Source organism: Brachypodium distachyon, chromosome 2 (assembly GCF_000005505.3).
Source record: "Brachypodium distachyon strain Bd21 chromosome 2, Brachypodium_distachyon_v3.0, whole genome shotgun sequence".
Taxonomy (NCBI): domain Eukaryota; kingdom Viridiplantae; phylum Streptophyta; class Magnoliopsida; order Poales; family Poaceae; genus Brachypodium; species Brachypodium distachyon.
The window spans coordinates 9,577,867-9,594,170 of NC_016132.3; the positions used below are offsets into that span (position 1 = coordinate 9,577,867).

Consider the following 16,304-nt stretch of genomic DNA (forward strand, 5'->3'; position numbering starts at 1 on the left):
TGGTCGTCGTCGAGTGCGTCGCCGCTGGACCGCTTGTCCTCGGCGGCCTCGTCGCCACTGGACCGCAGGACCTCGACGGCCTCATCGCCGCTTGACCCCATGACCATGGTGGCCTCATCGCCGTCTGGATCCGCACGGGTGAAGCCCGTACTCGTCGCCGCCGACTTCCTCCATCCCCGGCCAACGCCCCCTCGGGCGCGGCCTCCTCCGCCTCCGGCCCAGGCCCCCTCGGGCGCAGTACCTTCTCCGCCTCCGGCCATGGCGGCGCCCCACGCCGGACCCGGGGCCGGTGGCTGGAACCCGGAGGCCCCTGGCCTCCCCTCCTCTCTCTGGGCGCGACAGGCGCAGCATGGAGGGTGGCGGCAGGCAGCAGCAAGCGACGGAGGCGGCCAGGCAGCAGCTGTCGAGGGCCCCGAACGGCGACGAGCGGCGGCGGAATCGGGGAGAGTGGCAGCGGCGGCGGTGTCGGGAACCGCCCGCGCACGAGCCCCCTAACCGCCTGCGCTGGTTTGCCTCGGCCCGACCTGGGCCGGCCAAAGACCGCCGAGGCCCAGGCCTAGGCCCGCGTCCCCTCCCCCACTGGTTCGGCCATTTTGCAGAAAAGTCTGTGTGTTTTCGGCTATTTGCGATTTGGTCCATGTATCTATTTAAATAGTTGTATTTTACATACCTATAGGTCCCTGCACTTATGTTTATTTAGATTCCAGTGGTTTTAGGATATATTCCTACTAAAGACATATTCCTATGTAAATGTCAATGTAATATTGTCATGTTCAATGTGTTTGTATAATATACATCCACTATTACATGTGATATTTACACTTTGCAATTGAAATCTTTATCTTTTGCATTTTTGAGAGTTTTGCTTCAACAATTAAGTCCCAAAAAGGCACCAAAAATGCCCAAAATTGACTTGATTCAAGAAAAATCTCCATTTGTGATAAACAAAATTATCACCATGTGACTACCTCAATTTAATATATGCGAATCACAAAGTACTGTAGACTTTCAATAACGGTAAAACGATATAATCGCGTTGAATGTTTTATGGGAACATACACCTTGTTGAAAGCAGCGAATAATTTCGCGTAGTACTGAGAGGTCTACATTATGTAAAAACACACAATGACTACCTTCACCGTGCTCTTCCAATATTAAATAACACAAGGTGTTACAGCATTTCAATAATGGTAAAACAATATAATTGCGTTGAATGTTCCATGGGAACATACACCTTATTGAAAGCAGCGAATTATTTCGCGTAGAACTGAGAGATCTACACCAATAAATTGGTGATTATCTTCAGTGTTATTTTGAGGTCTACACTATATGAATTTAACATTGATTAAATTTCATGCATTTTATTGCAATTTACTTACAACAATGACCACAATATTTTGGCTTTACCTACTAGTAATTGACAAAATCAATGGTTTTTCAATCCCATGTAGGACAAAATGACCGGGAAAGAGTTTGATGAACTCGCCCTCGACGGTCGAAACTATCCAACTTGGGTAAAAGTGAGCCTTGCATCACGCGGACTTTCAACGGCCATACAACCTCCTATAGAGGGACAACCGCCAATCATAGATCTACACAAATATAATGCCTTATACATTATAAGGAACCACATCCATGTTGATCTCAAATTAGAGTATCTCATGGAAGAAGATCCATACACACTATGGCTTGCCCTTCAAACTAGACATGAACATCAGAAGGCCGTAATTTTTCCTGAAGCCACACATGAATGGACTCAACTACGCCTACTAGATTTTAAATCTATAGGAGAGTTCAATCATGTCGTTCATAAAATTTGTTCAAGATTGCAATTTTGCGAGAAGGAACCTACTGAAGTGAAAAAGAACGAAAAGACCTTATCCACCATGCTTCCGGCCGATAGGATCCTCCAGCAACAATAGCAACAATATCGTGCACGCCAATTTATTACATATTCTGATCTTATCCATGTTTTACTTCAGGCTGAAAAGCATGATGAACTTCTAATGAGAAATCATTATCAGCGTCCGGTAGGCGCTGCACCTTTACCTGAAGTACATGCTAATTTTTAGAAAAATAACAGGTTCAATGGATCGAATAATCGACCAAACAACTTCAAAGGCAAGCAAAAGGGCAATAACAACAAAAACAAGCCACGTGTACAGGAAATGGGGAAAGGCAATTCCAAACCACAATACGACAAATCTAAAGTTTGTCAAAAATGTGGGTGCTACAAGCACATTACAAAGAAATGACGTACCCCTCGTCATTTGGTAGATCTGTACCTACAATCCGTAGGATGCAAGCGGCCTGCTCATCAAGGACCATGATTTGAATCACATTTCAATTTCCAATCCGACAATTCCAAGGAAGCCGGTTGTTCGCAAGATGTCAATGAATCATCAAGCAAGAACCCAAAAATCCGATCGTCCGAGGATCCAATGAGCACGGAGAACATGATCGTTAAATTTACTTCAAATGACATGTATGGAGACCTAAGCTAGTTTACCTATCTCCAAAATAGATATTATCTATATTTATGTCCAAATGTTGTTGTAAATATTTATAGTAAATGTTGTCATCTATATTGTAATATTACATTATTGTATCAACATATTGGTACTTACATATTTGACATATGTATTGTAAATTCTTTATCGTCCAGATTATACTACACATACACCACACCCGTAGCAAATGTTGTGCATAAGGTAATTTTTCAGAATGTCACTACATTCCAAATATGGCATAGTCGCCATTGTCACCCTGGATTAGGGATGATGTGGAAAATTACTAGCAATTCCAATCTGTTAGTCATGGCTTAAATATTGCTAAATTTCCTCAATGTTCAGATTCCAAGTGCACTATTTGTGCTACATGAAAGTTAATTTTGGGACCTTCATATCTCAAAATACTAGCAATACCACTCAAATTCCTTGAGCACATTCAAAGTGATAATTGTGGTTGCATACAACCATGGTCTGGACTTTCCCTGTATTTCATGGTTCAATAAGTTCATCTACACGATGTCTCACGTGTGTCTTCTATCCACAAACCATGTATATGCTAAATAATGAGCCAATGTAGTAAACTACAAGCTCATAATGCTGAATATCAAATTAAATCAATTCGAATTTACATTGTTGCAAAATTCTCCTTACATGCTTTCAATGATTATTGCATGGTTTTGGGGGGGTTGAAGCTCAACACTATGTCCCATATGTCCAAACTCATAATGGTTTGATTTGAATATCTGATCAAAGGATATAGCTCATTACACATGATTTTTACTAATGAATTACAACTTATCAACCTCATGTTAGGTCACGCAGTTCTACACACTACTGACTTAATTCATAAGTGAACAACTGCATATTGTAATAATTCTCCTATCCTATTTATACGTGGAAATCTACTAAAGATTTCCCATCTGCGATTATTCGGTTAAATACCGATATCACCACTCCAGCGTACATCAATGGCCCCTCACAGATTTGAGATCTATGTGAGGAATAACTGTATTTTCTGTCATTTACAAATACCTTGAGCCCCAATCAGGGGGAGTTATTTATGGCTATTACACTGTCTATTTCACCGAGGACCATTTCCAGACATTAGGGGGAGATTTCAAGTACCAGAAAGAATGCCAGGAAATCAATATTAATGTCCAACACATTTTCTCCTCAAATCCACGTACTTAAGGATCTGAACCTCTAGTTCAGAAAATCATTCATTTGCAACACATTGCAAATAATCTGCCATACTCATTTATTGACTATAAAGGTATCATACAAATCCTTTAAATCATGCAATTAATGTGCCTGAAAGAGTGGAGATACCAATAAAAAACCAAACAACTCCCCATTTAATACACGAGGGGGAGAAGTATGGCCACACCACATGATTCAGCTCCTCGCGAGCAACAAAGAAAACTTCTAAGTATACTCTCAAAAATCAGTAAATGCAATTCAACTTCACGTTGATAGATACCAAATGGGTAATATACACCCAGTGGAAGGGAAATCTCCACAAACCCAGCTCAATAGTGCACACAATGACTGGGACATCGGAATACCTAGACTTGACCGAATTGGGAAACTGCGAATAGTTATCATGGGTACATAATCATCTATATGATGATCTCACGTGTGTCTGATCTACACACAGAAACATGCACAAATATCTAGATTTCGGAGAACCATCAAAAGACTACAAAATTGTCGACATACATTCTGCACTATAATTGCAAAGAACCTCCCGAATGATCCAGGTCCAAAGACCATGGCCATGGCATAGTGTGCAAACACTCGGACTGGATTCAATCGAAGGATGCAATGCAAGCAGAATCAGCTTCACTCAATAAAAAGGAAGGTATCAGCGAAAGTAATACCTACACCAATTTTCTTTTGAAAGATAAATGAAAATAATGAGGTGGTGAAACTCAAAAGCGAGGCTTGTAGCACAAGGGTTCACGCAGATACCCAAAACCAATTCTCCATACATGCATGAAATCATTTTTCCGATAACATATTTCAATGGCAATTCTAAATCGTCTATTTATGCAGTTGATAGACGTAGTGACAAAAAAATATATTTATAAGTCACTTATTTTGGACATATAGATTCCTCGAGCAATCCCAATTTCCAAATGCACACGAAAGATGCAACATTAATAGTGTAAAACCTTAATAAGTCACTATATGGCTTATCAACATACTCTGGCTAATTGGTACAGCTGACTAAATGATTTTCTTCCACTAAAGAAATACTCAAACAGTGATGATTGTCCAAGTGTATACATCAAGAAGTTTGGTGATACATACAATCACCTAAAGACGGAATTGAAAATGAAAGATTTGGGTACAACCAAGCTCTGCTTAGGTTTACAACTTGAGCACCTTCCCTCGGGAATATTGGTTCACCAAGCTACATATATTCAGAAAATCTTGGAGAAATTTAACATAGACAAATCCTATCCATGCAAACACCTATGGTAGTTCGATCTCTAGACGTAGAGAAAGATCCATTCAAACCAAAAGGTGATGGAGAGGAAATTTTGGGACCTGATTTCCCATATCTTAGTGCTATTGGGGCATTAATGTACCTATCAAATTGCACCCCGCCGGATATTGCATTTGCGGTAAATTTACTAGCTAGACACAGCGCAGCTCCAACAAAACGCCATTGGGTAGGAGTCAAGCAAGTTTTTCGCTACCTACAAGGCACTAAAGATCTAGATCTGTATTTCCAAAAGGAAAACCAAGACTCTGAATTAATCGGATACACTGATGCTGGCTATTTATCTGATCCCCACAATGCCAGATCCCAGACCGGTTTCGTGTTCCTGCACGGTGGGACAGCCATATCGTGGAAGTCGTCTAAACAGACTCTAGTGGCTACATCCACAAATCATTCGGAAATAACAACCTTATACGAAGCGTCTCGTGAAAGTGTATGGCTACGAAGAATGATTAACCACATACAACAATCATGTGGTATTGGTTCAATTGAATCACTAACGATTATCTATGAGGATAATTCTAACCAGGGAGAAACCTAAGGGCAGCGAGGCTCTGATACCAAATTGTGAGACTCCGGGACCGAATTTATGCAATTTAGCCCCAAATGCTAACTCGCGCATAAATTAAGCCCCAGTGACTCCCTACGATGAATACTTCACAACATACACGCAATGTGTTCAACGCAGGTTGGAACAAAAATGATATCATTACATCACTCTATGACACAAGATTAAGTCAAGCTCATACAAGGAGCGAAATACCAAGTTATTACAACTCACGGACACATGTCCACAATCATCATTACACCAGCGGAAGCAAATTAGGCCCGAGTATGGACAAGTTTACAATTATTGCCTAAGAGGCTGAAACTGAAAGGAGAGCCCGCCACAAGTTCACAAAACCCTGCTCTGGAATCTTCTAGCTAAATGTCGAAGATGTCGTCGTCGAACTCCACGAAGTAACCACTCACCTGCTCCTCCGGAAACTCTGGAGAAAACAACGTTGCAAAGCAACTGAGTACAAAGTACTCGCAAGGCTTACGGGAGATCTAAACTAGATATGCAACAAGTCTCAAAGGATGGATAAATGTGGTGGGGTTATGCAGCAGCAATATATCTGGAGAGACTCACTAATGACATCATCTAAACAGAGGATGAGAAGTGTCTACTAAGTGAGGTGATCTTCTAACAACTAACACCAACCAAACACAACCTCCTATCAACCCCTCAACCCCTTGTGAGGAAATGATCCAAAGGCACTCACACTTAAGCAGTTTTAAGCATATCCATGATTAAAGGCTAATTACTACTCAAGTTTATGAGATTAAATTGATTAAGTTCTCTATGATCAAGTAATGACCAACCAAATCGTCCATAACCGTGGACACGGCTTTCCGAAAGATTTATCCCTGCAGGTTGCACCAAGTTACCCGTACACGTTCGTCCAATCCTTGTTGTTACTCGAGTAGGAACACACAAAGACGTGTGTCAGCAGGATTGGGCGACACGACGTTTCCAAGCCCCACAACTAATCCAGGGGACCACCCAACTGAGTCTATCCGAAACGAGAGCCCGGCCGAAGTGTCGTACGGACTCAAGAGTTGCGAGGACAGCTGGTAGCGGTTCAGAGCCCGCAGGATAACCACTCCAGACTAGTGCCGCAAGCCCTATATGAATGCAAAGTACCAACAAATCTCTAACTCAACACCAGTGTATATGCGATATGCCAAATGGAACGCCCGAACTATGTGGCCCCTGGAAGAGCTATGAAACGAGTACTAGGCCCAGGGGGGAAGCCATATCTTCACCCACGAGCGGTTAGCGCGAGGTTTCTTAGATCGGCGAAAACGAGAACTCAGTCCTTAGGTCGGCGCAAATGGAACAAAACACCAATGCGTTAGCAGGGCCTCCCATCGTTGCCTTGTTACAGGTAATAACATGTCACAATTTAATAATTGCAATTTAAATACAGAAAGTAGCATGTGGATGTAGCAATTGTGTAACCCAAGTAAGGCCATTAGACTAGCAATCTAAGCAAGACTTCTAATGACCAACTAGGGCAATAAACAAACATGTGACATGGTAATAGGACAAGTAACAAGACAACAGGCATTTGAGTAGGGCTGACTAAAGCTGTAATCCTAGAGGCATCGTGACAATAACCGAGAACGTAACTTAGTGCAAGAATGAGAGAGAGGCATTGGGTATAAACAACATGTTCAAGGAATGGCTGCTTGCCTGAATTCTCGGTCGCTGGGCACCGAGAGAAGGGGTCCAAAGAAGTGTGGGAACCCGGATCGTCGACGGAGTGAGTCGGACTCGCTATCGTAAAGAACCAAAACACCGAATTCACAATAAGGTAACAATCAATAGGTGCAATGCACAATACAACATAAAATGGCATGTGACATCATGATGCAACAATATGTAAGCGAATTGATTCCATTAGCAACAAAGTTAATTAAAGTAAACAGCAGCTTTAAAGGACTCAAATGGCCTAACCAAGTATGCTGTTGTGTTCTACAAGTTACAGGGATCAACTTTGGTGTTTACATTAATTACAGATGAGCTACCAGTTTTAAAATAGAGACCGAACAAGTTCATATGTTTGAATTTCAAATCTGGGACAGATTTGAAATTTGAAACGTCAAAATGGAAAACTGACAGCACAGTTAAATTCCTTACATTTTTGTGATTCCAAAACATATATGGTTTGCCCAATTTGGATTTAGCATGCATTTACTAGGATTTAAACAAGATTAACACATTTCTGGAATTTAAACAAAAACCAAAAAGAAAAAACAACAGACCCGGCGCATGGACTTGGTCCACCGGGTGTAGCGGTGCACCAAGAAACTGACAGGTGGGTCCGTGGGGCCCACGTGTCAGTGGCCGGTGAAAACCCAAAAAGGGGGGGTTTTATCCTGCGCGAGGGGGAACTCGAACCCGCGCCGGTCAGATCCAACGCTGAGGAAGCAAGTCACCGCGGTAAGAACTCGGATCTCAACAGATCAAGGGCGTGTGTCCTTTTGAACCAACCGAAGCTAGATGCTTGCGGGCGCGCTCGGCGGCCACGGCAACTGCTCGCCGGCGGTGACCACACGGCGCGGCGGAGGAACTAACTAGCGGCGGAAAGAGCGGCGGCGCGCGGAGTAAAACTAGATGGCACGAAGACCACCACACGGTCCTTAGCGAGAACGATGGCGCGACGACGAGCAGCAGCTCGCCGGCGGCAAGCCGGAGCGCGTGCGCGTGGCTAGAAGGCTACGTGGCACCAATTCGCGTGCGGAAAGAAGTGGGAGAGAGAGGAGCTCACGTACAGGATGAAGGAGGAAGCTGACGAGGTTCTGGTGGACGACTCGCCGGAATTTGGCTGGAGAAGTGGCGGCGGCCGGAGTTGGGGAAGACGAACTAGGCGGCGACATAGGCGATCCCGGTCCAATTCCTTGCACGCATGTGTAGAGGACGACGAGGCGCAGCCGGTGACGTGCACGGTTCGTCGCGGTTCGGTCGGAGGCGGCGGCGCGGCGCGATGACGTCCACGGCCCGGGAAGAAGGCGACGGCGGCGGCGCAGAAGGAGGGAGAGGAAACCCTAGCTAGGGTTTGCCTTGCGCTGGGGAAGGAAGGAGGCACGGCGCAGCTTATAAAGGCGGCGTGGAACAGCGGTCGCTATCGGCGTCGACATGGCACGCGGGCTCCATCGGCCAGGAGGAAGAAAAGCAGAGGTGGAAGATGGGCTCGTGAGAGATGGCGCATTCTGGAGCGGACGGCGCGCGCGGCAGCGGGGGCCGAGCAGGCGGCGGGGCGCGCGGGAGACTGGGCCGAGGCGGCTGCTGGGCCGGCTCGGGCCTAAGGTAAGAAAGGTAAGTTTTCTTTTTCTTTTTCCTTTTTCCTTTTTCTGTTTTCTCTTTTGCAAATAGTTTTTCGATTCAAATTTCAAATACCATTTTGAAGAGCCGAGAAATAGTAGATTCCAAATATGGCACTAATATTTGGAAGTATTCAAATGGGATTAAAGGTTGAAAACAAAACCCATTTGAATGTCATTTGTAAAAAAAAATTTAAAACTCCAAAATAAAAAGAGGGAAGATTCCTATTTGAATCTTCTAGCAAATTCTAACAACAATAATTCAAACAACAGGTTGAATTGTAAATTTCAAATTTTGAAGCAAAAATAGAGATGACATGACATGGATGCAAATGTAAATGTCATGCAACATTAAATAAATTACAAATAGGTCCAACAAGAGTTTAAATGTAAAGTGTTGCTCTCGGAGGTTCGCTAGACATGCTGATTTCAGGTTAGACCACGTGCCCAACTGCGTTTTTCCTTTAATTTCTTCAGATTGTCAGAGAAAGAGAGGCACTGGTTGGGTCTCGTTGTCAGTTTCATCTCTGTCACCTGCGTGGACTATCCACACTCCAGAGGCTGTCTTCGTTTCCGCGGCAGTCTTGCCCATGCTTACAAATGACGTGTTGTTTGTAACTTGACACACAGTTAGGGGTGTAGTAAATCGATACCGATTGCAGCCACAATGAAATCATAGTGTATGAAGCAACTAGCACAATGTCAATGAATCGTTCTGATCAGCAAAGACAACGAATAAAAAAAAACCTACTAGCACTGACGCAGCAGCAGTGGGATGCATGCACTAGTTTACTCTGTTGCAAAATTTCCTGATCTCCCCTTGGTCACCGGTGAGCACGTCGAGGTTGCCCAGCTTCACCATGGCGTCCGCGAACCGCGTCGCCCACAGCGTCCGGTTGCCTGCGTAGAGGCCGACGAGCGCCGCCGTGTCGTTCCGGGTCAGCAGCGTGGCGTCCGACGTGAACGGCACCTTGCCGGCCACCACGTTGTTGTAGTACTGGTTGTCGAGCAGGAGCGTGGTGACCGGGTCCAGCTCCACCACGGGGTCCCGCCGGCCCCCCGTCGCCGCCGGGCACCGCCTGCGGAGGAACCTCCCGTAGGAGACGTCCATGTCCGCCGCGAGCCGCGGGAACAGCCGGAAGGCGATGGTGGCGCAGTGGGTGCGGCCGAAGGAGTGCGCGCCGGAGAGCGTGACCATGTCGTCGGCCGTGAGGTTCTTGGCGGCGAAGCTGGCCACGAGCTGGGAGGCGTTGAAGAAGGACGGGGGCAGGTTGTTGAGCACCTCCGACACGTTCGAGACGCGGCCGTCGCGGCGGCCCGCCGGCACGTCGTAGTAGCCGATGCCGGACCCCATGACGAAGCTGGCGTCCCGCGCCGCGAAGGCCAGGATGTCGGCGCACGACACGGTGCGCCGGCACCGGCGCTCCACGACGCGCTTGGCGCGGCCGATGACGCCGAACCCGCGCAGGCTCGGGTTGTTCGCCTGCGACATCTTCTCCACGGTGCCCGTGCTGCCCGGGACGTCGTCAAGGAGCACCGACGCGTCGCACCCCTGTGCGTGCACAAACAGAAAACACAAAGCGTGTGTCAGTCAGTCTTGCTTACAAATAAAATGAAGCTGGCCGTGAATGGATGCACGCCGTGGGAATTTACCCTGACGAAGCAGTCGTGGAAGAAGAGGCGCACGAGCCCCGGGCCATTGCCGGGGTCTCGGCGGATGGCGGCCCGGACGACGGTGCGGATGAGCTTCTCCGCCCTCGGGCAGGTGCTGTTGTAGAACCCGACCTCTAGCTGCGCTTCAGAAGAAGCGACGGAGAACACGATCCATGCTGCTAGCACAAGGACGGAAGCAGGGAACTGACGAAGAACAACAACACTACGTGCTCCGCTCATCTCTCTCGATCGATTTCGATCTTGGGATTCTGTAGAGCTCGAGTAGATTACAGTGTAGTCGTCAGTAATTAATGGATGCCTGAACAGCGGTTATTTATATGCCTGGATCAGTCGATCTTTGAGTTACAACGTGGCGAACGGGAGAACTGAACTGGTATGTACTAACAGTACTGTGTGCGTGCCGTCGAGTGACAGACAAGAGCAAGACAGCAAGGAGTTGGAGTTGACCTTGGAATGCGCGCCTCCTGTGTCCTCGAATGGGGTTCTTGATCCTTACTATAACCGGTGAGTTAAAGCTGCGATCTCATTCTTTATTTCTTTTTAGATCCGTTGCCGCGAGCTCTTCGTGTAGTAGTGTTTCGCGCAATCCAGCTCCACGACCACGAGGGCTTAAAGATGTGCCAGTGATGCAACGCGCACGTTTCAAACATATAGTCGTTGCGACATATTGACAATTGTGCCGTTGGATGGAACTGGCAGGATGAATTAAACCTTCAGATCGGCTAAATGACCAGATTTCAGTTCCTGTTTTTTTGGGGGGGACAAGTGGGAGTTTTATCACTCAATAAAAGGGTCACTATCAGTAGCTATAAACGAAGAGAAGAGATGAGGGATGTTATCAGTCAAGTCCTCCTGGTGGATTATTGTGTGATTACTTCACCAACCAAACTGTCATTTTAAGCTATGCAGCATATGTTATGTTATAATCAACAAACAGGGAATCACGAACAACAGGAGGAGGATTGTCACGGGCAGCACCAGAGAGTGGGGATCATAACCAGAGAGCTCAAACCAAAGCATGACAACTAAGCCGGTGAAACCAAAGCATCATCATCAGTAAGCCGCACCGATGCCATCATTGGGGAAAACAATAGGAGACTCATCGAGCACTCATAAATGTCGCGCAAATCCCCCACCAGAGGGTGACTTTTTCGAGAGAAGGAGAAGAGCGACATGATGAAAACATGCTCTCGAAGAGTGCCACTAGCGAAAGATATCTCCCCAAAAGAGGGTGGTTTACCCATTCGAGGAGTGTAAAAGAATGGCACATACGACGACTAAAAGAAGACAACAAAACCAACCAAGCAAAAGTTTGTTGAAAGTTTGTAGGAGCTAGCTAGAGGTGGATGTATCTCAGATCGACCATTAGTAGCACACACATACTCTCTCGCGGCCATCTCCGATAGGAGGATGTCGCCTCCATGTCAGCCATCTGCAGAACCATGCATGGATCCTGGAGCACAACAATCAGGTTGTATAGAGACCTCCAAATACAAACCACGACACCAGCCGTTAGACTAAACGGTGTCGCCACCACAGCTGTCAACTGCCAACCATGGTTACCGACGGCGTGCATGGCAAAGCCATAGCCGACGGATGGAGGGACGAGAAGAGAAAAGAGGAGCATGCAGCATCACTCTAATCAACGTGAACATCAGGAAAATCGCAATATGAGGACGAAGTGAATTTGTGAAGTGGAGATGATGAAATGAAAGGGGATTGTGATACCAGCACCCGGACTGGCAGATGTGTAGGCAGAACGCTGGAGACGAAGGAGAGGGCAAGGTCATTTGGGACGGCAGCAACAACGGCAGAGGATCTCGGGCGGAAGCAGCAGGGCGCAGGTGCCCCTGTACCCCATCCCGCCCGTCCCGCGTGAGCGCGGCGACCGGCCCAGGCGATGGCATGGTGGAGGAGCGGTTGATGGCAGGGGCAGAGATCAATGGCGGGAGATGAAGACGATGGCGAGTGCACGAGAACCCACAGCATGGCACGCTGGGTCTCGCCCGGCCCACGCCAGAGCATCATGGATCTGGGCCATGAGGCCCGCCGTAGAGCGGCACGGGCAGGCACGGCGCCATGGACACAGGACGGCGGCGCACGGCCACAAAGCCCCGGATCTTGTCTGGCAGCTGTTGCCAGGGGCAGTCCGAAGGGAGCTTTTGCGGCCATGTGTCGTGATGCGCTGGGCACTTTTGTTGGCGCTTCGGCCGTAGTTATCTGATCCACAAATTCTGGAAGCTTTTGCATGTGATGAAGCTTTGGCTCTTGCAGTGGATGTGCACGCCTAGCAAATTAAGGTTGCTTCGGACTGTTTGACAGTGGTGAAGGAGATCAATAGTGGGAACTATTCTAGCTCGTATGGCATGATCCTTCGAGGTAAATCGGTGAGACGTTTACAGTTACAAGAGACCATTTTTGGTCATGAACGGCGTGAAGCTAACGGGGAGGCTCATAAATTGGCTCGACTAGCTACTTCTTTTAGTGTTGGTCGTTATACCACCAGCAAACATTTCTATCCCTGTAATTTTTGAGTAATAAAGCTTTGGCCGTTCCTCTAAAAAAAAGTCATTTAACCGGAGATATTACAGTTCCTGAAAACAAAACTAAAAAAGATATTACAGTAACTTTAACTCCAGCAAAGACAGGAGCCTCCGGCAACAGGAGGTTTTCCGGCAGTGGTAGAATGAAATGTATAAAAAAACATTATCAGCAAAAGACATACAAAAATATTATCAGCAAAAGGTAGACCAGGCTTTGCCTCGCGTATATTAATTCGTGCACAGTAATGTTTTAATTAGCTGCCTATGGCGCGGCAGTACTTCCGGACCTGTCCCTGCGTCCCCGTGAGCACCTCGATGTTCCCCATCTTAACCATGGACGCCGCGAACCGCACTTTCCACGCCGCCAGGTCGGCAGCGTTCTCCGTCACCTTCGCCACCGTGTCGTTGCGGGTCATCAGCGCCGCGTCCGACGTGAAGAGCACTCGCCTGGCGAGCGCGTTCTTGTAGAACTGGTTGTCAAACGTCATGGGCGTCGTGATCACCGCGCTGTTGTTCACCAGGTTGTCCGGCACGCCGCGCCCCGGCGGCGCCGGACACGGGACCTTCAGGTCCGCCGCGTAGCCGGCGTCCATGGCCGGGTCCACGCTCGGGTACAACCGGTTAGTGAAGCTGGAGCAGTGCGACACGCCAATGGTGTGCGCCCCGGAGAGTGTCACGAGGTCGTCCACGTCGAGGTTCTTGCGCTTGAAACTTCCCACGAGATCCGCGATGCCGAAGGAAGGAGACGGCATGTTGGTGAGGAGGGAGAAATCCGTGGACACGCTGCCGTCGCGCCTGCCTGCGGGGACGGCGTAGGAGAAGCCGGCGGATTTGTTGACCGAGTCGCGGGCGGCGAAGGCGATGATGTCGGCGCAGGAGACCTTCCCGGGGCACACGGCCTCGACAGCCGCCTTGATCTGGTCCACGGCCTGATACCCGGCTTGGGCTAGGGGGATGACTGACTTCTCCGGCGATGGGTTGGCACTGGAGGGGTCCAGGAGTATGGAGGCGTCGCAGCCCTATTAATGCAAAGCTGTTATAGGTCGAAGCAAAACAATTCTTCCTCTCTTTCGTTGAAAAAAGATGCTACTCCTATTAAATGTAGACTCTGCTTGTATGGAGTACGCGCGTTTTGCAGTAGAGTGAGTAAACGGAGATAAATAGTCCCAAAGCAAGCGTGAGCTAACGGTGCTCTCAATTATATATTTCTTTCAAGCTTTGTAGGAAATTACTCAAAAAAAAAAGATCCGTTAAAAAATATATAAAATTCGACCAAACTTATTGCAAAAGATATCAACATATATACTTTTTTAAATCAAGATACAATGAAAATATATCTTACAAGTAATCTAATGATCCTATATGAGACGGTAGTTGTTGATATTTTGTGTTCTAAATATGATCAAATTTAAGAAAGTTTGTTAGTCAACATAAGTAGACTCTCTCCATTTCAAAATATAAGGCCTATTTTTTTGACTTATCCTTTGACCAAAAATCTCTCTATGGTTATGACTTGTATCACATAAGTATTTATTTATGACATGTATTTTTTTTGACTTGTATCTACGGTTACCACTATCTCCTTTTCAAATTTCTCTATGGTTATCACTTATAAAATTAATATCATTATATCCATATTCAGGGTATTTGTTTATGGTTATGATTTGTATCACATATCTCACGTTGATGCAGTAATACTTACTCAAAAGTTTGGTCAATGCACACGAAATACATCTTATATTATGAAAAGGAGAAAGTACGTCTTATATTTTAGAACGAAGAGTTAGAGTATATTATAATGTTCAAAATGATAAATAAACAAACAAAGAAGTATATAAATAAAATTACTAAAATGTCATTTCATACCCTGACAAAGCAATCATGGAACAGCAGGCGAATTAAGGCTGCAGCGACACTAGGGTTGGCGTCGATCTGGCTATAGACGACATTCCTGATCGTTGTCTCGGCGTTTGGGCACGACGAGTTGTAGAAGTCGTACTGCAGATCTGCAGATGACATCGTGAGGAGAGTAGCCAGGACGGACACCATGAGCAGCCGCAGGCATGTCAGCTTCATCACACTGCTTATATTCCTAAAGTTCTAACTGTGGAATAGAAGGGAACAAGAAGGCGAAGGGAAGAATGTTTGCCAATTGATGATATGATGGTTGAAGCCATTCGCTGTATTTATAGGCACAACAAATCGCAGATGTATGCACGTAATGAATTAATGCACTTGAAGTAAATTAAACTAATAAGAGATTTGAGGAATATTTTGAGGGCAATGATCACAAGAAAATTAGCCAGTTATTGTTGTCTGACAACATGGGAGCATATCCAGCTAATTGATCACAAGTGTGTAGGCGTTGACATCAATTTCATGCCTGGCTACTAGCTAGTGTCGACTGCCTGTTGAATTTGTATAGTAGCTGAGCTGTGTATATAGAATTTGCTGGTGTCTTAATTGAAGTATTTGACCTACAACGACGTCGGTTGTGGCATTGACAACATGATGCATATGCTGTTTATTAACGAGATACTAACACTAGTGGTACATCAATTTGGCCGGTAGGAGCAATTTACTACACCAGTTTGCAAATTGCTCGTTGTACACACACAACTTGGCATGCTGGAGCTTATACAGTCCAAATTACAATTGGCCGCCATATTATGCCTCCCTGGCAGAGGATAGTCAGGCTGCAGTGCGTCCCTTGGAATACCTGAAATTTTGCACAGACCCCCCTCCCATAAGAAAACAAAAACCGAGCTTAGAGCAAGGACAATAGTATATCCAACTGCTGACTATAATTTGTTTCTATGTCATTTATAGATAGTGCAATAGTTATAGTAGTTGGATTTATGTATGTACCACTTCATTAATATTTGGCCCACATTGCAGTCTCATACAGTTTCTAGGACCTCGTACTTCAGCTGGTTATTAGCTTTTAGCCTATTTCTCTTCTCTCTCCTCCAACTAAGAAAAATTATAATATTTAAAGTCTTATAGTTCATCTTATTGTAATTGCTCTTAGGTTGTTTAACCTATACCGCATTGTGAAATTGGGGCTAGGATCATTGCACAGGTGTGGATTTGGGCAATATATAATCCATTGTATTTGAGAACCAAAATATCATCATATTTGTAAGCTTGTGAATTTTAGTGTTCCAGTTGATGTCCTGGGGGTGGATTTTTTTACTT

General features: G+C 46.0%; 2 protein-coding genes across 2 annotated transcripts; both read right to left on the reverse strand.

Annotated features, from left to right (window-relative positions):
* Nucleotides 1-9,589: 9,589 nt before the first annotated feature.
* Nucleotides 9,590-11,139, reverse strand: LOC100822216 (peroxidase 5). The gene is made up of 2 exons (XM_003565641.4): nucleotides 10,543-11,139; nucleotides 9,590-10,441 (listed from the first exon to the last, which is right to left on the reverse strand). The coding sequence occupies exons 1-2, from the start codon at nucleotides 10,780-10,782 to the stop codon at nucleotides 9,674-9,676; spliced, it is 1,008 nt and encodes a 335-aa protein (XP_003565689.1). The 5' UTR covers nucleotides 10,783-11,139; the 3' UTR covers nucleotides 9,590-9,673.
* A 1,976-nt stretch (nucleotides 11,140-13,115) lies between these two features.
* On the reverse strand, nucleotides 13,116-15,248 carry LOC100822526 (peroxidase 2). Its single transcript, XM_003565642.2, has 2 exons — nucleotides 14,973-15,248; nucleotides 13,116-14,125 (listed from the first exon to the last, which is right to left on the reverse strand). Exons 1-2 carry the CDS (start codon nucleotides 15,180-15,182, stop codon nucleotides 13,361-13,363), a joined length of 975 nt encoding a protein of 324 aa, XP_003565690.1. The 5' UTR covers nucleotides 15,183-15,248; the 3' UTR covers nucleotides 13,116-13,360.
* Between the last annotated feature and the right edge of the window lie 1,056 nt (nucleotides 15,249-16,304).